This window comes from Aulonocara sp. 'chitande type north' Nkhata Bay, linkage group LG3 (genome assembly GCF_057382095.1).
Source record: "Aulonocara sp. 'chitande type north' Nkhata Bay isolate Kocher_YH1m ecotype deep benthic linkage group LG3, A_spYH_male_GT1.1, whole genome shotgun sequence".
NCBI lineage: Eukaryota > Metazoa > Chordata > Actinopteri > Cichliformes > Cichlidae > Aulonocara > Aulonocara sp. 'chitande type north' Nkhata Bay.
In genome coordinates, this window is record NC_141346.1 from 70,681,578 (window position 1) to 70,702,606 (window position 21,029).

The 21,029-nt window shown below is 42.7% G+C and overlaps 3 protein-coding genes across 3 annotated transcripts in view; 1 reads left to right on the forward strand and 2 right to left on the reverse strand.

The window, feature by feature from the left end:
• LOC147336896 (protein NLRC3-like) overlaps nt 1–13,909 on the reverse strand; it is a 172,271-nt gene extending 158,362 nt beyond the window's left edge. The window contains exons 1-2 of the mRNA XM_086285677.1: nt 13,874–13,909; nt 4,686–4,748 (exon numbers count right to left, since the gene is read on the reverse strand). The gene's annotated coding sequence lies outside the window, so the exon portion shown is untranslated. The remainder of the gene's footprint in view (nt 1–4,685; nt 4,749–13,873) is intronic.
• The window catches only part of LOC147336902 (protein NLRC3-like), a 53,571-nt gene extending 39,662 nt beyond the window's left edge, over nt 1–13,909 (reverse strand). The window contains exons 1-4 of the mRNA XM_086285687.1: nt 13,874–13,909; nt 4,686–4,748; nt 4,026–4,078; nt 3–287 (exon numbers count right to left, since the gene is read on the reverse strand). Of these exons, the coding sequence (XP_086141813.1) occupies nt 3–287; nt 4,026–4,074 (334 nt within the window). The 5' untranslated portion in view covers nt 4,075–4,078; nt 4,686–4,748; nt 13,874–13,909. The remainder of the gene's footprint in view (nt 1–2; nt 288–4,025; nt 4,079–4,685; nt 4,749–13,873) is intronic.
• LOC147336905 (uncharacterized) lies at nt 7,298–9,050 on the forward strand. Its single transcript, XM_086285686.1, has one exon. It carries the CDS (start codon nt 7,738–7,740, stop codon nt 8,344–8,346), a length of 609 nt encoding a protein of 202 aa, XP_086141812.1. The 5' UTR covers nt 7,298–7,737; the 3' UTR covers nt 8,347–9,050.
• Nucleotides 13,910–21,029: the final 7,120 nt, after the last annotated feature.

The following is a 21,029-nucleotide window of genomic DNA, read 5'->3' on the forward strand; positions in this document are numbered from 1 at the left end:
ACCTTGTTGAGCAGATGGATCAGAGTTCAAACGCAGCTGAGAGAAAAGAGAAGGATCTTTGATCTGAAGATGTTTGATTGTTATCTTGCATGCTTTGTCTCCTTTTTTCCTCACTGTGTCGATGAAGCTGCGTGCCTTATCTGCTCTGGCTAGGTTCTTCTCCAGTATCGATTCTTTCTCCAACTCATTTAAGACAGTGTCACATACGAGGGCCTCAAGGAGCTGTGTGAGGATTTCTGTTGTTACCCTCCAGACAAAGGCTGACCGCACCCTGGCAAGCTCCTCCTCTACAGGAAGAAGAAAGAGACATAAACATGCTTCTCAGTCGAAATCATGTGAAAAATATTCTAACTTTGTTGAATTAACACTTCATCATCTCATCAACAAATACTGAATTTTAGGATGTGTGGGGTTAAAATGATGCCAGCTTAAAATGAAACTGAAGAAAATATTGAAACTGAAAAATAATATTGTAACCGATACACAGATGATCTGTATTGCTATACAGACGGGCAGGTATACAGGTATACTATGAACAAATATACATATATAAAGATGAAGCACTGTGAGGTAAACAGATCTACAGAGTGCTATGAAAATATCTACAGTAGTGGAAGCGTAGCTCTCTGAACAGACTATAACAGTGTAGGCACTATAACAGAGACTACACCATGTCAGTGTCCTAAAACTACAGCAGTAACCAACGTGGTGAATGTTGATAATGAAAGGATCATGGTCACTGGGAGGAGGAGTGTAGAAGGGTTAGGTGAGTGTGGATGGAAAGGCTCAGCGGGGACTGAGTTCAGTAGGGTGACAGCTGTGGGGAAGAAGCTGTTCCTAAACCTGCTGGTTTTAGTCTGAAGGCTCCTGTAGCGCCTCCTGGAGGGGAGGAGGAGCTGGAAGAGTTTATTGGCAGTATGAGAGGAGTCCGAGAATGATGCATACTCGGCGTAGACATCTCTTCTTGCGGACATCCTCAATGCCAGGAAGTGGAATCCCTGTGATGTGTTGGGCGCTGCAGTGCCTTGCGGTCAGCAGCAGAGCAGTTCCCACACCAGACTGTGACACAGTTGGTCAGGATGCTCTCTATCACACAGCGGTGGAAGTTGATTCTTCTTCAGTATCCTAAAGAAAAAGAGGCCCTGATGGGCCTTCTTGACCAGGCTGGAGGTGTTAGTTGACCAGGACAGATTCTCAGAGATGTGGATCCCCAAGAACTTGAAGCTGGAGACCCGTCCAAGGATGGAGTTGGATGCATACTAAGGTCTGCAGTCATAGAGGAACGGGCTCAGCACACAGCCCTGTGGAGTGCCAGTGTGAGTGTGACAGTGGTAGAGCTGTTATGGCCTGACCTAACATGCTGAGGTCTGTTGGTCAGAAAGTCCATGAGCCATGATCCAGGTACAGATGGAGTTGTTGAGTCCAAGATCCACACGTTTGGTGATCAGCTTGGAGGGAAGAACTGTACTGAATGCTGAGCTGAAGTCAACTAACAGTATTTTTGCATGAGTACTCTTGTTGTCCAGGTGTGAGAGTACACAGTGAAGAGCTGTGGATACAGCATCCTCTGTACTCCATTGATTTGATAGACAAATTGGTGAGGATCCAGTGTGGGGGGCAAGCATGCCCTGTAATGCATCAGGGCCAGCAGCTTTTTGAGCTTTGCTTTGTGTAATGTTATAAATACTTGGATAATCCTCAGAGTCTCTGGACTTTTACTTAGAGATATTATATTCAGTCCTGTGGGTAGTTATATATTTAAAAATATATGATCCTCTCTGGTTACTCTGGTATAAATGACTCTGAATCACTTAATGGTAAATAACACACTATTGGCAAAAAAAAACCTGTGAAAGAATTCCAGATGACAAGTCTGTAGTTCGACATACAAGTGACGACCTTTGACCTTCATCAGTTTTTATTTAATTGTGTCAGAGAAACTCAAACGTGCTCTTCATGCAGCTGAGTACATTCAGTGTTTAAAACGGAAGCTGTGCAGGTCTGAGATCAGCAGCTTTGTGAAACACCAAGCTGAGGTCCTGTTAATGCTGATATATTGTGACACAGTTACATTTCAATTTAATTCAATTTTATTTATATAGCGCCAAATCACAACAACAGTCACCTGAAGGTGCTTTATATTGTACAGTAGATCGTACAATAACAGATACAGAGAAAAACCCAACATTCATATGATACAGGGGTGATTAATCCTTTTGACTTTGTTTTTATCAATAAAACAGCTGCAGCTTTCACTACAGCACATGTGGTGCTTTAACCTTTGTACTGTTTGCATCAGTTCATTCTGCAGTTAACATGTGAACATGTTGGATGATCTGTCTGCTGTCACTGGGTGGTGTTGAGGTCTGAATCAGCTCCTGTAATCACAAAGAGAACTGAACCATCACAAACTGAAATATAAAGTTTATCTCAAATCTGAAATAGAGCTGATCCTTCTGTCCTCACACACCCAGGATCTGAAGTTCTTCTCTTACATTTCTTTAGTTCTTCAGCTCTGCTCACATACGAGCTGTTTATTTCTTAAAGCCGTATATACCAACAGATTTTCCAATATAATGTTAACCTTTGAGTTGTTGGTGCTTTGTGAATGTGAATCTGCATACATGAGCAGACGGAGCAGGTTTCAGTCCTGGTTCAGTCTGCTGCTGCACCGTGGTCACCAACATACAGAGGTATCATAACAAATATTAATGCTTTTTTCCCTCTCAAAGGATGTAAGCTGTACTGCACATGTAACTTTGTGAACTTACCTCAATAAGAATGATTCAGACTGTTTTATTTAACCTGAATATTTGAAACAAACTTAGTAAAAACAATACACAGAGTCAGTGCTAAAAATGTAATCCGAGGAAAAATGAAACACACATTTGAACTTAAGCTGCCAAGCAGAAGTATTTGGTTTGAGTACATAAATATTAGGCTTTGCTATTTAATCTGTAATTGATGATTAATGAGGGGTTACTGAAGTGCAAGCCTTTTTTAAAATATGTGTTAATATCCTTACAGATGTGGCAAAAGAGTGAAAACATGCTGCTGTTTGCACATATTGAATAATCAGCTCTGCACAGGAGCTGCAGCAGAGTGCAGCCTGTTGCTCTTACAGTGTAATACTCATAATAAAAGTACAGTAACTGTGGTTAGTTACTGACTGAGCAGCCCGGTGCGTTTCTGCTCATTTCGTTCACCTGCACGGGTTAGCTAAACAAACTTTACAAAACAAGTTTTGCCGATAGCCGAGTGCCCATCTTAGCTAGCTAGCTAAGGATGTTAGCTACAGATTAGCTTACAAACACCTTTCACTTACCAAAAATATTGTGGCGGCTCTCAGGTCCTTCTGTCAGGCAGACACTGAAGAACACCTGAGTCTGTCAGTTTGAAACAGTCGGTAAACGCTGGACCTCCTCTCAGCGTCCCCGCTCTATGTGCCGTTCAGAGATACGCAAGTTTCTTCATGACTGCGGCTGCTGCAGATATTAGGTCGTCCATGATTTCTACAGTCACTGGTCAGCAATATAATGTGCGCAAACATATGTGGCTCATATATGTGGCTCTGAAGCCCCGCCCCTCAAGCGCACCCTCAGATGCCGAAGCAGTGCCAACTAATTGAAGCTGAAAAAATAACTGTACGTGGAAAAAAACGATGTAAGTGTGAAAACCACATGAACAGTGAGTTTTTCTTTAAATTTCTATATTTATGTTTTTTCACTATCATTTCACTTTCAATACATTTGTTTCAGTTTCAATATTTCTTCAGTTTCATTTTAAGGTGGCATCGTTTTAACCTCATATGTGGGTTCAAAGTACAAAAAAGTCCAGTTGTTTCTCTGCCAAACTCCTTAGACTGGAAGTTCTCATGTTATATTAATGTCCCACAGAAAGATTAAGGCAAAGATTAGGACAGGTTACAACTCGTGAATTTCATGTACTTGTCACAGTTACAAAAAAGAATCTGCCTGAAGTCTAAACATCCATACGTCTCATCATACAAAGCACTGATCTCCTACCTGCTGATGGAGCTGCTTTGGCTGGCTGTTCTTTAGGTTCTTCCATCATCTTGCTATTAAAAACACGAGAAGATGATTTTACCAAAAGAAACAGTGAACACAGTCTGGGTGTCACATCATATGAATTTGTGTCATGGTTTAGTGTACGGGCCACACACACTGAAACTGATCTGTGTGAAAGAACACATCGATGACATGTGAATGTAGTGATAACCTCATCATAATAGAGGTTTTTACTTTTTCACATATTTGTTCAGTATAATGATTAAATAATCTGACAATACAAACCTAAAATACTTTGTTCCCTGTCTGCGACTTTGTGCGTCTCTGCTGTTAGTGCTTAAAGGAAGTTTTAAACTTAAAATCCTTCCCCACATATGTGACTGTGGTCTCTGGGGCCATTATCCTGAAACACTGGGGCTCAGCCCTGAAAGCTTTGCTATCTTCACCTGATAACAGCAGCTGTTTAAAGTTACTGAGTTTGACAGGGAAGTGAATGTAAATGTGAGACACTGTGTGCTCACAGCTAAAGGCTGCAGTCAGCTGTGTCAGAGCGTCCAATGATCCTTTAATAAACACTCAGAGCTCCATGTTGATGAAGCTGTCATGTGTGAGCTTGTGAGGCTCCTTTAAACTGGCTCTGCTCTGTCAGATGCTCACCTCTTCTTCACTGTCTCATCAATCTGCTGCACTCTTCATCTCCTCCTCTCTCTCTCTGCTGTCCTGTTTAAAAAAAACAAACAAATCAGCGTTAGCCAATCAAACTCTGTGCAGATGCTGCAGCTACAGCTGATATGTCATTCAGCTGTTCATCAATCAGCTTCTGCTGCTGTTTATTCGGCTCTTACTCTGAACACGTGCAGATCTAGGAAGATTTTCTTGGGGTGTCAAAATCAAAGCGTTTGTTTTTTCAAACACACGTGCAGGTGTTTATATCACATATGGTTTAAATGATTCAAATGCAGTAAGTATACATGTTTCATATATCGTCTATAACTGAATTATGTTCTGTAGCCTACATAATGAAACACTTTAGTTGCATAAAACGTGAATTTTGATTTTATGTACTGTATATGTCACAGCATCGCAGTGTGGATGTGGAGAAGAGAGGACCCAAACGCAGGACTCACAGGTGGTGAAGGCTGGTGTTTATGACAGAATGACAGAGCCTGAGATGGATGACTGACTGGAAGACCAGCTGAACAGAAACGACACATGTGGGACTGACCAAGACACTGAACTGGAGGACACTCAGGACTTACACAGGCTAATGATAATGATCAGGGTTCATATGCCTTTTTCAGGGTCAAATTCAAGCACTTCTTAAGCACTTTCAAGGTCCCTTTTCAAACTTTTCCAGCACATCCCTCCCTCACCGCCAAAAAAAAATGCATTTTTCAATTCACATCACCTCAGTAAGACCATGTGAAAGTTAAGACAAATCATCCTAGGTGAACTTAAACACCTTTGTTCCCTTTTTGTTAAGAAATAGAAAAACACTCCACACAAAAATACTGCAAAAGGAAACTGTCGCCTTATATAAAGAGTGTATAAACTCAAAATGCACATGTCACTTAAAAATTAAGATGTGAACAAATCAACTTGTTAGATATTCTTCTCCTGTTGAAAAAACCCCCAAAAAGAAATAAATAAGTCTTCTCATCAGATATTGATGCTTCTTTCCTGTGTGACAGAAAATAGGAGACAGATGTTTGTTTGTTTTTTAAGTTAATTCCCAATAAAGCTGTTCTATTGCTAACTACATTGCTGTCTGTATTATTGCTGAAGTCCTAAACGATCACCTTTAAAGTAGAGCTGGGCGATATGAGATTTTTTCATATCACGATATGTTTTTTTCATTTCAGGCGATAACGATCTCTATCACGATATAAGCCAAATAACTATATTTGTAAGATTTAAATGTGCCGTTGCTCACAAGTAAAATGTGAAATAATCAGCAGCTTGTTTTTATTTAAATATTTATTTCCCATAATAAGTTCAACAGGGTAGATGTACTTAAGGAACATGAGACTTTTTCAGATAAATAAAGGCAAATATTGCAAACTACACAAAAGGCAGCCGCTAAAGCGTTTAAGTTTCAAAACAGAACAAACGAAACAGACTAAACTGTCAATTCCACTTAGAAACAAAATATTAATTCTAAAAATAAATCTTAGTTTGTTTTACAGAAGAACAGACAAAACTGACTAACTTTTGTCAATATCAAATAAACTGAGAACTAAAAGGAAATTCTCAATCTCTCCTTGTTGTATAGCTTAGCTTTTCAAACAGTTTTAACAGTTACTTTAGTCTGACAAAAGCCGAATGACGAATTAGCGCTTCCAGTCAGAGACTGAGGCTACGTCCACACGTACACGGGTGTTTTTGAAAACGGAGATTTTCCGTTTTCGTTTTAAAAATAATCCCGTCCACACATAAAGGCAGAAATGAAGGAAAACGCTGCTATGAACATGCCAAAGCAGCAGGTGGCGCTAGATTCCTAACCGTGCAGAAATGTTGGCCAATCAGAAGTCTAGAAGCCTCGGTGGGAAAAAGTAAACAAAGCTGGGGCATAGAAGCAGAACCGAGTCGTATGTGTGGAGGGACAGTAACTGTGTGTATATGTAAGCATTTAAACACTGCAGAGAGTAGAATTAACAGTATTGTAGAAATTCATTTCACCGAAACAATAACGTGGCGCACAGTGTGACGCATGCACCAGTTTATTGTATTTCCAGACTTGCTTTCGGCACATTTACAGTGAACGCTACTCTGTTTTTTGTCAGACTTGAAATAGCCGAAATACCTTCACACTACGGAACTTCTGTGGCTCTTCCGTTCGACAATCTCTCCGGCATTGGAACCATCATCTGTTTTCTCTTCGGTCACGCTCGGTTGATTTTTCTAGTCGGCACACTCATTTCCTCCATTACGCGCTGGCTGCTTCCCAAACAAACACACGTGTGGCTACTTAGTTTGGATTGGCTGACCTTTTTTTTTTTTTTTTTTTTTTTAAGAGGACAAGAGCGGCGAGGTCTATCGCGATAGTTTAATTTTTCTATCGAGAAAAAGTTATATCGCGATACATATCGTTATCGTTCTATCGCCCAGCTCTACCTAGAAACCAGGTCAATGTGTCTGTAGGTTCAGTCATCCAGGTCATGTGATCTAAGGAGCTTGGAGAGAAAAGAGACGTCTTTAAGTTTCTGGAAGACGTTTCATCTGAGAAGCTTCTTCAGCTCTAAAACCAAACGGTGGAGAGTCCCAGATATTTAAACCTGAGAGGGAAAGAAAGCATGTCGCTGACCCACCACTGATGTTATTTCAAGGAGGAAACTGAGAGCCTTTGCACCAGGAGCACAAACATCAGCTCCAGCAATGATCCACTGATGTGTTTTTGTTCCATGTATGAATGTTGTTATTGACAGAGATGACGTTTGTGTGTCAGTGATGCAGTGACTGTTGTTGTTACCTGTACAGGCTGGTTAGACTCTATGAAACAGATCATACAGATCTCTGCATGTTAGAAGAGACTATTAAAGGTCATGAATGAGACATTTCTTGGCTCTCGGTGAAGGCGGTCGCACTTTTCTCCTCTCCTCCTTCCCCTTATCTTCCCTGCTTAGCCTCTTGTGTCCTGTCTTGTCTCGTGTGCACTACTTTCCCCTGGAACAGTCTCTCACTGTCGTTCTCTAAAACCTAATAGAGAATTATGGATTTGATCAACTGGTCTCTGAACGCTATTGACACCCTCTTCTCAACGAGAAGTCTGGGCTCGGGAGAGCCCGAGTGCCCTGGAGGGACTTTCCCTGCCGGATACACGATGGATGGGTGGCAAACCTGGAGGATCTTGTGCCTGGCGGGACTGTCTATCGAGGACGCTGAGGATATTTACCTATTCGGAACCATGATAACGGGGTTCTTGCTGATCGGAGCTGGCTTGGCCCTGACTTATCGGAGAAATAAGAGAGCGGAACCGGCTGTTCAAACTCCCCCTAAGCTGACCGCTGGAATTGAAGCGATGGGACGAGGCGCGGCCTCCCACACCGAACGCAGCATGGTTAACACCTTGGAGACGCTTACAGCTGCCGTGAAGACTCAAACTAACACCATTGAGCGTATGATGGGATACATCAGAGAGGGGCCTGCTCACAATAACACCCTTGAGCGAAAGTTGGATAACATCGCAGAACGGCTCACTGCAGCTGTGGGGTCTCAGAACCAAAAGAATGACAACACCACGGAACAGAAGCTTGATACCATCATGGGGAGGCTCGCAGCGCTCCAACGGGAAATCGAGGCCCCAGTGTCAGAGTGCTAAATTCGCTGCTCGCATAAAGGAGAAATCAACAATATTCTACATTTGGACACCACGGCGCCAGCTGCCCAGGCCCAAGGCTGGAGCCCACCAAAACAACTCCCTGATAACGACTGTGTGATGACTATTCTTCCCATCCCATGAAGGACACCTGGATCGGCTGGAGGACTGTTTACTTAGCCTGATACGGCGAAGGACACTGTCTCAGCTGAACTATGGACACGCACACACATACACTTACACTGATAAGCACGCACTCATCCCCCCCCCTTCCAAACGCCTTCGATGCTTGTTCCTGCGGGGGAAGGCAGCGGGTCTGCGTGCCGCGCTGAAATGATAGCATGGTGCAGGACGACTGCTGTGTTCCTTCGAATCACCCCCCACCCCCCTATCCATCCCCTGTGGCTTGTCATGTGCTCTGATGTTGTGATGTGGACATTAATGTGCTCTCTGTGCAGAGGAGTTTTTTTGTTTCCTGTTCTCATGCTGTCCTCCCATAGGTGCCCAGCGTGTGAAGAGGTCTCTTTTTTTCCTCTTGTACTTTTCCCAATGTTGTGTAATTTTTTCAGTGTTATTCTCTCAACGCTGCCGGTCTCCGACTGTATTCCCATGTGATGTCTTGTTGTTGTGTGTGTAAGTCGGGGGGGGTCCTATTCCTCTGTGGGGCAACCTGCATATGGCCAATAAAGCATTCATTCATTCATTCATTCATTCATTCATTCATTCATTCATTCAAAGGCAGGGAGGCGTCCTTTACAGCTAAACAGCAGAGTGAGAGAACAGCCAGCACCTCTACATTTATCACATTATACAGCACATGTATGATACTGACAGGGATGAGAAGAATTTAGTGATTCTGATCCCATCATTGATATTACTTATTGATTCTCAGTAGCTCTGCTCTGACAGTCACCACCATCACTGAGCAGCATATCAAAGACATTTGTGCACATTAACTGCATGTTGTGGCTCAAATGTTTGTGCATGTTGGAGGCATTTCCTCTTTGTTGTGATCAGTGTTGGTCATTACTCAAAACAGTCATTATTACACATATTACACAGAACACTTTGATTAAAAGTAATGGAGTACGTTACTTCATTACTCCTCATAACATTACTTTGATGTTAAAATGAACAAATGAGCATGTAACAACATAAAGCTGAGGTACAGCCCCACACACCAACACAGATCCTGATGAGGTCACGTGATGTTTCTCTGAGTGTTTATGAACACAAATCAAAGATGAAACAGCACAAAGACACTTCAAAGTGATTCTACTGTAGAAACATGAACAGGTAGAAACCTGCAGCCTGACTGCTCATCACTTTGTTACCTGTTCAAGTTCAGCAGCAGCAGCTCACTTTATCACGGTGCTGGTCTGGGGTCAGTGTTTACTCAGCTTTAACTAGTGATGGGACGTTCTGTATCGAGGCTTCGAAGCGTGTGTCGAGTAATGGAGGGGGCGTTTCCGCGAAGCGCGTATCGAGGCTTGCTTCATTTATGGGAGGAGCTGAAAATGATGACGTCCGAAGCCTCGCTGCCCGGCTGTACCACGTGACTGGATCAGGAAGCGGTTCGAACTTTGCCGCGAGCTATGACAGCGATATAAACCCCTCAGACAAAATGTGGGCGTTTGATGGAGAGTTGCGGTTAGTGAGAGTTAGAGACAGTTTAGAAAAAAAAAATCGCCTACGACCTGCCACAGTGGAGAAACTGTTTCTTTTTAACAAAAACCAATGATGTGTCCCCTAAACACTAATCACTGTCCTTGCCTCAATGTTACAAAAGCACAACCACTGTCCACACCTCACCTCACAGTATATGATCATTTCCATTTTAGGCATTTCCAAATAATCATGTTCCATACTGCCAGTATAAATATACACAGTACACTGCATCACTACAATATACATGTTTTACACACTCCTTCTGTTGTTGACATTTACAGGCTGTGTGCAAAAAGGCCACACTCTTCAAATTCATGCCAACTAATATTTTTACGTCCAGTAGGTGTCCTACTAGAGCAAATGAAGCTTCAAGAAGCTTCGCGTTGGGGTGAACCAATTGGATGAAAAGCTTCAGTGCTTCATGAAGCTTCATCTGCCCATCACTAGCTTTAACCTCACTCTGGGTTCTTGGCTAGCCTAGCTTTAGCTTAGTGTTAGCATGCTGTGTGCTAGCTTAGCGTCAGAGCTCTGCAGGTGTCTCGTGTGTAAATATTAATCACAGTGACAGTAAAGGAGGTAAAGGGCTGTGACGTCATCACGTACGCTGCGTCCTCTGTGGGCTCTGAGTGAACTCAAAGTACAAACTACAAGTACACAAACACGAACGTAGCTCAGAGTGGCGGACACACTCGGCCTCGTTGGTCCAGCTGTGAGTCCGTTACCGTGAACTATGGAGCGGCAGATTTGTGCTGAACTAAGCTGCACACAGCTGATGTTAGCCAGGAAACATTACACACTGACTTTAATGGAGAGACCGGAAATACAAACACACACAGTTTGTTGTGTGAAGAAATCAAACACGAGCTGAACAAACAGTAAAGTTCCTAAAGACAAACTGTTAAAGGAGGAAACAAAGCAAACTTACAGTTTCTTCACACACCAACAACAAGCTCCACTCCACACCTGGACACTAAACACGGACACACAGGTGAGCTGCTTCCTGGAAGGAGGCGGGACTCCACCTGAAACTCAGCACAGGTGGGAGGGGCTCAGCTCTGTGTGTGCTGATGTGTTAACTTTAAAAATATGCCGTCTGACTGCTCAGACTGAGTCAGAGTAAAGTTCACATGCTGACGTGTGGAGACATGAAACCTTGTTGTAGCTGCAGGTGTGAACACACTGATCCCAGATCAGCTCTGCTGTATTTGTAACATGAACATTTCTGCTGCAAAGCTTCAAATGTTCAGCATGTTTCTCTGTTTCCAGTCTATAGATCCAGTCACACTTTCTACCTTCACCTGTGCAGTAAAGACTGAGAGCAGAGCTGAAAGCAAGCGTCCAATCAGTGAGCAGCATCAACACCTGAGCTTCATTCAGACTCTGTTATTGAAGATGTTGTTGGTACAAAGTTCATCTGCTGCTCACATGAATCCATGAAAGATTTATTTCACTGAATGTTTCTTCAAAGCTCATTTCAACCTGTTGAAGTCATGAATGAAAGTGCAGACTGAGAGTGGATCACATGATGTTTGAGGTGTGTCATGTGACATGTTCAGTATTGTCACACATGTCTAGATTGTCCCTGATATCATAGCTGCTCAAACACTGATGATTATATTTGAAGAATTATTCCTGATGGCAGCAAAGTTTGAATGGAGCTCTCTGTCTGTGCTGATTTGTCGCCCTCTGGAGGTCAAAGCACAAACTGCATGATGTCACTGTAACCACCACAGAGACAGGAAGTGTTTTTATGACTGAAACACTGAAATGATGCTAACGGCTGTCGTTAGGCTCACTGACAGCAGTGCTGATGTGTTCATGTCAAACACTGGCTCAGGTCAGACTCCTTCATCCTTCTCCAGCGTGAGGCCGCCCTCAGACCCACAGGAGCTCTGACCTTTGACCTCCTGACCCTAACCATTTTAGTCTTGTTGCATCTTTAAATGCAAATCCATCCAAACTGTAGCCGAGCAAAAGAAGCTGGAAGCTGTTCTATGAATGATGTTCATCCCAGAGTTTCTGTTAAACGCTGCTGCTGTGCTACATTTGTCATTTCCTGCTTTCACTACCATCCATGTCAAAGTGCTGAACTCATCTGATCACTTTAATGCAGTAAAGCAGGAGCTGTAAGTCTGACATTTATTTACTGTCATTACAAACACACACATCTGGATTAGCATTCAGACAAAGGGCTGAAAAAAAATCAGCATTTGATTATTATTATTATATATCCTGTCTATCTGTCAGTGCTGAAAGCAGACGTCACTGATCACATGACTCTGAGGGATGTTTCCAGCACTTTGCTGAATCTGAGCCATGAAGATTTAAGGCTCAGCTCTGAAGGCAAAGCAGGTCTGAGCCTGTGTTAGCAAGCTGTACCTAATAAAGTGGCAGCAAGGACTCAGTCAGTAATGATCAGAGCCAGCAGGGGGCAGCACAGAGAGGTGAGGAGCTGTCAGAGAAGCAGGCTCACATCAGACTGGCCATATTCCATCATCTATACCTGAAATAATCATCAAACACACGCAGAGCAGAAACATGTGGAAACATCTGGAGCTCAGTCTCAGTTTGATCCCTCAGAGGTTTACCTCAGTCCTGCTCCTCTACTTCCTGTTTACAGCGCACATCATGCTGTGTACTGAGGGTCATGTGGTCAAATTGCTCGCTCTCTGTTACTCTGACAGAGAGCGAGCACAGTTATCCTAATGTGTGACATCACTTCTAACCACAGAGCATTCAGCTTTCACAGCAGCCAACATCCTGTCACACTGAGCATGTGCAAACACAGCAGCCAACAACCTGTCACACTGAGCATGTGCAAACACAGCAGCCAACATCCTGTCACACTGAGCATGTGCAAACACAGCAGCCAACATCCTGTCACACTGAGCATGTGCAAACACAGCAGCCAACATCCTGTCACACTGAGCATGTGCAAACACAGCAGCCAACATCCTGTCACACTGAGCATGTGCAAACACAGCAGCCAACATCCTGTCACACTGAGCATGTGCAAACAGAGCAGCCAACATCCTGTCAAACTGAGCATGTGCAAACACAGCAGCCAACATCCTGTCACACTGAGCATGTGCAAATAGAGCAGCCAACATCCTGTCACACTGAGCATGTGCAAACACAGCAGCCAACATCCTTTAATGATAGAACAAAACTCAGACATCAAAGTTTCTCACATTACAGAATCAGATGAACAGACATGAAGGGATAATTGTGGTTTTATGCACAGAGTCAGAATCAGACTCAGAGGTGTTCCTCGTGATGTTTGGTGATGGAAACAGTCTCATCGACGTTTCCATCACCAAACTAGAGAAACTAGTAGCTGCACGCAGCAGAGTTTAGCACAGCTGATCTCTGTGACACATCAACAGGAACAACATGTTGTTAAACAGGACTGTATAAAGACTCAGAGTCTGACTCACACCTGAACAATGAGGCTGTGCAGCATCGTCCTGTCACACCTGCTAAACCACTCGTATCAGTTTGAGCCCGAACAGTAACACGGTCACATGACCGACGAGGCCAACGCGCCCAGACGAACGTCTTCCTCGTGGAACTAACTTGTTCCTGTTATCAGATTTGTGAGCAGCAGCTGAAACTACCACACGAATAAATGTTCTTCAAACTGTTTGATTCCAGCCAATCAATAATCTATAATCATGAGGATTCAAACACAAGAGCGGAACGTGTGGTTACATTGTAACCTTGGTTCTCTGAGTGAGAGACTCTCTCCCCTCTGTCACATATGGAACAGAGGGGAGAGAGAGTGTCGGTGTGATGGAGAACATCAGGTCCAAACATCACAGAAACAAACAAACTGTTAAAGGAGGAAACAAAGCAAACTTACAGTTTCTTCACACAGAGACACCAACAACAAGCTCCACTGTCCCACTCTGATCCCGTCTCCTCCTCTTTTATTCTTGCTCTGAGCTCTTTTTGGGTGTGTGTTTCTGTCTCCACCCACAGGAATGCATTGATACACTGTTGATAACGACTCGAGAGCAGACGTGTGACAGAAAACAGAAAAATAACCTAAACACCTAAATAACGTAAAATAAACAGAATATTTATTAATATGTTTAATTTCTCTTTAAAAACTTTTCTGCTCCTCAAATCCTTTGTTTAAGTTCAATCTAAGGAAAGAAAAGCGTCTTCTTTAAGTTTCTCAAAGAAGTCCACGATCTGTAGGCTCATGGAGACACTGTGTGCTCACAGCTAAAGGCTGCAGTCAGCTGTGTCAGAGCGTCCAATGATCCTTTAATAAACACTCAGAGCTCCATGTTGATGAAGCTGTCATGTGTGAGCTTGTGAGGCTCCTTTAAACTGGCTCTGCTCTGTCAGATGCTCACCTCTTCTTCACTGTCTCATCAATCTGCTGCACTCTTCATCTCCTCCTCTCTCTCTCTGCTGTCCTGTTTAAAAAAACAAACAAATCAGCGTTAGCCAATCAAACTCTGTGCAGATGCTGCAGCTACAGCTGATATGTCATTCAGCTGTTCATCAATCAGCTTCTGCTGCTGTTTATTCGGCTCTTACTCTGAACACGTGCAGATCTAGGAAGATTTTCTTGGGGTGTCAAAATCAAAGCGTTTGTTTTTTCAAACACATGTGCAGGTGTTACACATGGTTTTCATAAAGTAGCAGCCAGTTGAGGAGGATGACTCTGAGGATGATGAGGTAACTTTTACAAACATGAGAAACCTCATAGATGGGAGCCAGGAATCATAAAACTAAAATCAGTTGGCGTTATCATCACACCTAACGCGTTATTTACGAACACGTTAGTCCCAACACTGATTGTTACAGGATACAGCAGCAGGGAAAAGTTCTGGACTGTCACGATTGGTCAGAATTAGCCCAACAAAATATAACCAATTTTACCTTTTTCTAAAGACAGAAAACACATCTAGTCCTTTTTTCTTTTACATATATTTTTTTAATTAATCAACAATAAAGCTCAACGCTACACCAGCTTCTAGCTTTGATTGACACAAAACTTAAAAATCAGCCTAATTCTGAGGAGTCACTGCATGACACTCACAGTCTTTGTCATTGTTGATTCTTAGCTCACAAACAGTTCTTATGAGGACTAACTAGTGGTGAAGGTTTAGCTCTTCATAAAGTTACAGGAGGATAAAATAAACATGAGATCGTTGAAATAATCCTGTCTGATCACACGTGTGGACAATAAACGCTGTAACAGAAAATGAACAGTAATGTAACGACACTCATCTCTCACGTCTGCACTAAACTAAAACGTCACTACTTCCACATCTAGTTGGTTTTAATGGAGGCGGAGTCTCCCTGCCCAGTGCGCACTCAGGATAATTAACTTGTCACAACACAGGAAGTGAGCGCATGTAAATCAGAAAATCAGGTCTAGAAACGCAGTGAGGGAAATGAAGTGAAAGATCTTCGTTTTAACTGACAGGTTTCACTGACACTCAGAGACCTGCAACAACATGAAAACACATCACTGTAACACTCAAAACTCAATCATATGAAATCATAACTGAAGGACTGTGATGATGTTGTGTTATGGAGCGTCTGCTGAGTCCAACCTCTAAGAATTACGAGTCTGGACTTTAATGATTAATGATTCAAAATTCAGACATCAAAGTTTCTCACGTTACAGAATCAGATGAACAGACATGAAGGGATATTTGTGGTTTTATGCACAGAGTCAGAATCAGACTCAGAGGTGTTCCTCATGATGCTTGGTGATGGAAACAGTCTCATCGACGTTTCCATCACCAAACTAGAGAAACTAGTAGCTGCACGCAGCAGAGTTTAGCACAGCTGATCTCTGTGACACATCAACAGGAACAACATGTTGTTAAACAGGACTGTATAAAGACTCAGAGTCTGACTCACACCTGAACAATGAGGCTGTGCAGCATCGTCCTGTCACACCTGCTAAACCACTCGTATCAGTTTGAGCCCGAACAGTAACACGGTCACATGACCGACGAGGCCAACGCGCCCAGACGAACGTCTTCCTCGTGGAACTAACTTGTTCCTGTTATCAGATTTGTGAGCAGCAGCTGAAACTACCACATGAATAAATGTTCTTCAAACTGTTTGATTCCAGCCAATCAATAATCTATAATCATGAGGATTCAAACACAAGAGCGGAACGTGTGGTTACATTGTAACCTTGGTTCTCTGAGTGAGAGACTCTCTCCCCTCTGTCACATATGGAACAGAGGGGAGAGAGAGTGTCGGTGTGATGGAGAACATCAGGTCCAAACATCACAGAAACAAACAAACTGTTAAAGGAGGAAACAAAGCAAACTTACAGTTTCTTCACACAGAGACACCAACAACAAGCTCCACTGTCCCACTCTGATCCTGTCTCCTCCTCTTTTATTCTTGCTCTGAGCTCTTTTTGGGTGTGTGTTTCTGTCTCCACCCACAGGAATGCATTGATACACTGTTGATAACGACTCGAGAGCAGACGTGTGACAGAAAACAGAAAAATAACCTAAACACCTAAATAACGTAAAATAAACAGAATATTTATTAATATGTTTAATTTCTCTTTAAAAACTTTTCTGCTCCTCAAATCCTTTGTTTAAGTTCAATCTAAGGAAAGAAAAGCGTCTTCTTTAAGTTTCTCAAAGAAGTCCACGATCTGTAGGCTCATGGAAATTCATTTTCTTGTTCTTTGAGCAGAAACACCAGAGTGTAGAGCAGGAAAACGATCCCAGCAGGACGTCTCTGTTGGGGAAATATCCCAGTTATTCCCCTGAGCCTGGTTAGTGAACTGAGTCAGAGCTGTTCATCGATCCTACAGGTGCTAACATACAAACACGATCAGCAGCTTCTCTCATATGGAGAACACACTTCAACATCTGCAGCAAATCCTGTGTTTTATGTTGATGTGACCAACATCTTGTGTTGAGTCTTTGAAGATGAGGAGCCAAACACAGACAGTGGATCCAGAAGGACTGTTTATTCAGGGCTTTAATACGACTGAACTGATGCTTCACATCCTGTTTAGAGACGATCGACCAACACAGGCTCAGTCCTCACTCATCACACGGACTTCAGTCACACTGGGATCAACAGAGGAGACTGTTCACCATCACAGTTCAGCAACAATAATCAGAGCTTTTCTCTCTTGGTGAGGATCACATGTTCTGACACACAAAATATCTTCTGCTTTAACTCGTCTCTCTTTTTTAGTTTGGTTGTTGTGTTTTTTACTCTTTGTTCCTGTCAGTGTCAAATATGAGAGCAAACTGTTTTATGCAGGAGCCAAACCAACACCAAGCTGACCAAGAGAACCTATAACACCACCAGAATTTATTATCCAGACTTTACTGACAGATTTATGTGCAAGTAAAGCTGTTTTTTTTTAATTATGTTCACTGCGTTCAGCCAAGGAAGCATTCGTTCTTGGAAGTTCACGAAACGAGTAAATCCAGTTCAGCAGAGTTCCAGTTTGTAGCACAGCTGATCTCAGCTGATCAACAGTAACAACAGTAGGGGTGGGCCATAGAAACGATATACGATAGAAACGATATAAATTTGGCCAACGATAGAGATTGTGACTATACCGCATGTTGATGATGTCATCAAGCTGCGCCTGTTTTGGTCGAAAGCATCGCAGCAGCTACAACAATTATCATCTGCAATTATGGCGGACGACAGTCATAACAAAGAGATGAAGCACTATTGAAATATGGCGAAAGCCAAAAAGTTAGCATTCATCCTCCAGCTTCACTGTGCTAATGTTATGCTAACATAGCTGTGTCGCTAGCAGTCATGTAGCACAACATTATATACCAGGTAGTCCAACTTCAGTAACCCTGCAAACGCCACTGCTGTTTAGTCTTCATTTATGTTGGAAGTGATAGCAGAGCTGTACGTTTGAATTAGTTTCAAAAATCTCTCAGTCAGAATATGCTATGAAATGTTTAGGTGGAAACTAGCGAGCTAACTTCCTGTTAACTTCTAACTCCGTTAAATTGAATAAATTCTGTTTTCATGGATGCCTGGATGTAGGGCTGCTCGATTATGGCAAAAATGATAATCACGGTTATTTTCATTGAAATTGAGATCTCAATTATTTGACAATATTTATTTAACAATAACAATGTGTTGAATAATGACTTTAAAGGTTGTCAAAAAATAATATTAAATAGTGTGCAAATACTGATAACAGTGCAAATGTTTGCAATATAAAAAAATAAATGAAAAATGTAAACATCTATGTTTAGTGAACTTTGCAGTGTTGCTCTGTGGTGCAGCTACGACACCGTAGCAAAGTTTACACACAGTCTACTTGATCCACGTCTGACTGAACCCATGTTTCCAAACCACTGAAGTTTTTTACCTCTCTGTTCAACCAACAGCAGTCACTCTCCTCTCCAAATAACTTCTGTTTAGCTTTCCAAGCTTCCCTCGGGTCCTCTTAATCAGCGGTCCCCAACCCCCGGGCCTCGGACCGGTCCCGGTCGGTGAGTCGTTTGGTACCGGGCCGCGAGAGTTGAGGCTCAGGTGTGAAATGTATAGTTTTCAGGGTTTTTATTGGTTTTCCATGTTATTTTGTTATCGTTTTTATCGTTGACTTGGTTTTCCTGGGTCTTTTCACGTGTGTTATGAATAAATTTTCTTTTTTTCGGTACCGGTACTGGTTTTATTTTGTTGTATTTATCCAACACCTTAATGGCCGGCCCGTGAAAATATTGTCCGGCATAAACTGGTCCGTGGAGCAAAAAAGGTCGGAGACCGCTGCTCTTAATTGTTGTGACGCGTGTTTGAAATGCAGAGAGGTGCGCTCGATTTGCCACACGGAGCAGCGCGAGAGTAAAGCACGAGGGAGGGGCTAATAATCGGCTCAGTCATTTTTAATGATCGTTGAAAGCCCAGATCGTAATCGAGATTAAAATTCGATTAATTGAGCAGCCCTACCTGGATGTTAAACTTAATTGTTACACCTGGTAAAGCAGCAACGCTGATGATTTAATTAAAGATGAAAGAATTTAGACCATTTTTAACTCTTTGTGTTCGTTTGACTTTGGGACCTGAAGCTGTCGGAGTTTTGGACCCAGATTACTCCGTGAAGCTCCTCCCTACGGCAGCCGTAATGCTCTGACGATCCATCAAGCAGTGCTGCTTACCAAAGTTGTACTAAAACATTTTTAACAGATTTCTGCAGCCAAAATCGGTTCGAGGTCAGTAAGCACAACCAGAATTCATACATAAGGCACACTCTCGATTTTTGAGGAAATTAAAGGATTTTAAGTGTGGAAAATATGTTATACAGAAGAATATATCGTGATATGGATTTGAGGCCATATCGCCCAGCCCTAAACAACAGGTTATTAAACACATCAGTTTGATCCACAGATCAGATCATACATCAGGTTTACTTCATGTAAAATAAACGTCTCACTCTATGAGCTCCATCAGTCTGTGTACCTCCTCATTGTCATTTCTGAGCAGAGTTTACCTGCACACTTCCTCATGTCTGACAGTGTCACAGTGTGTGTGTGTGCCAACATTAACCAGCTTATCATCAGCTGCTTGTGCTTCATGAATAACTCAGACTGACAGAGTGATGAACAGAGCACAGAGGGAGGCTCTGCTCTGGTCCATCAAGCAGGATTCACATAGTAACATGTTTTTCCTTTGAACACTTCATTGTGTTTAACTTGAAACAGATTAAAAAGTGTTCGATTGTGCACTTCACACAGTCCTGAGTCACAGAGGCTTAAATGTGTTTGATTCTGAGAGGCTTTACTCCTGCATCAACATCAAGTATATGTAGGATTTAAACCGCAGTGAAAACATCCTTAAATATTGATGGTGTGTGAGAGAGTCTGTATTTACTTCTGATTATCTCTGTTTGCAGTGACCCTGAACTGAGCTGGAGCAGCTTCATGTTGTTTTGACGTCACTCAGTAAAACCTGAATGTCGGCTTCTGAAGAACAAACTGGTTTCATCTGTTTCCAGTTAAAGGGACGATCATTGTTCCACCAGTGATGTTGGATCCAAAGTTTCATTCAGATCGTTTTAAACTGTTTATCAAAGACAAATGTTTGAGTGCAGAGTTACTGACTGATAACCAGAGTGGATTCAGCCAATCATCAAATCATCTCATTGGTTTTATTTTATGTAAATACAAACGTCTCACTTCCTGATCTGCTCATAAAGTTCCTAAAGACAAACTGTTAAAGGAGGAAACAGAGCAAACTTACAGCTTCTTCACACACCAACAACAAGCTGCACAGCTGCACACTAAACACAGACACACAGGTGATTCCTGGAAGGAGGCGGGGCTTCACCTGAAGCAGGACAGGTGGAGACTTGATAGGAATTTTCCCCGTACAGGGAGGAGGCTGATCTTCAGATGAGTTCCTGTTAAATCTGACGAAACAAAGTTAAAAGTGGACTCAGTCTTGTCTGATTTCACTCTGTTTTTCACTGAGCAGGTTTAAGTTTTATTAATGAAAATCAGCAGAGCTTGGTACTGATGGAAGACCCTCCTCTAATCGCTGTCATTCAGAGTGATCCAACCTGTTTGTGAATGCAGCTCACAGACTCTCCGCATTTCCACACGACTTAAATGGTAAATGGCCTGCATTTGTATAGCGCTTTACTCTACATTCAGTCATCCACCCATTCACACACACATTCACACACTGGTGATGGCAGCTATATTGTAGCCACGGCTGCCCTGGGGCGCACTGACAGAGGCCAGGCTGCCGGACACTAGCGCCACCGGGCGAGTCCCTTCATGCATCGTTGACCAACGTGGACGTGGTGGAGTAACAGTTGTGGAGAATGCAACAGCTGAGGTTTGAGAAAAGGAGCTAATAGCCAAGGTCAGCGGCTCTCCTACTTCCTCATAAGGAAACTTCTCAGGTGGATGTCTTTCTCTGTCAGAGCGCCTCCACCTTACTGGCTGTGGTGCAGTGAGATCTGAGTCAGTCTTGGTAGGAGTCAAGTCAGGTTCATCAATCACAACATGGTCTGAAGACCAAGCACCTGA

Coding starts and splice junctions, on each gene's coding strand:
- LOC147336905 (XM_086285686.1), top strand. CDS start 7,738: ATGGATTTGATCAACTGGTCTCTGAACGCTATTGACACCCTCTTCTCA.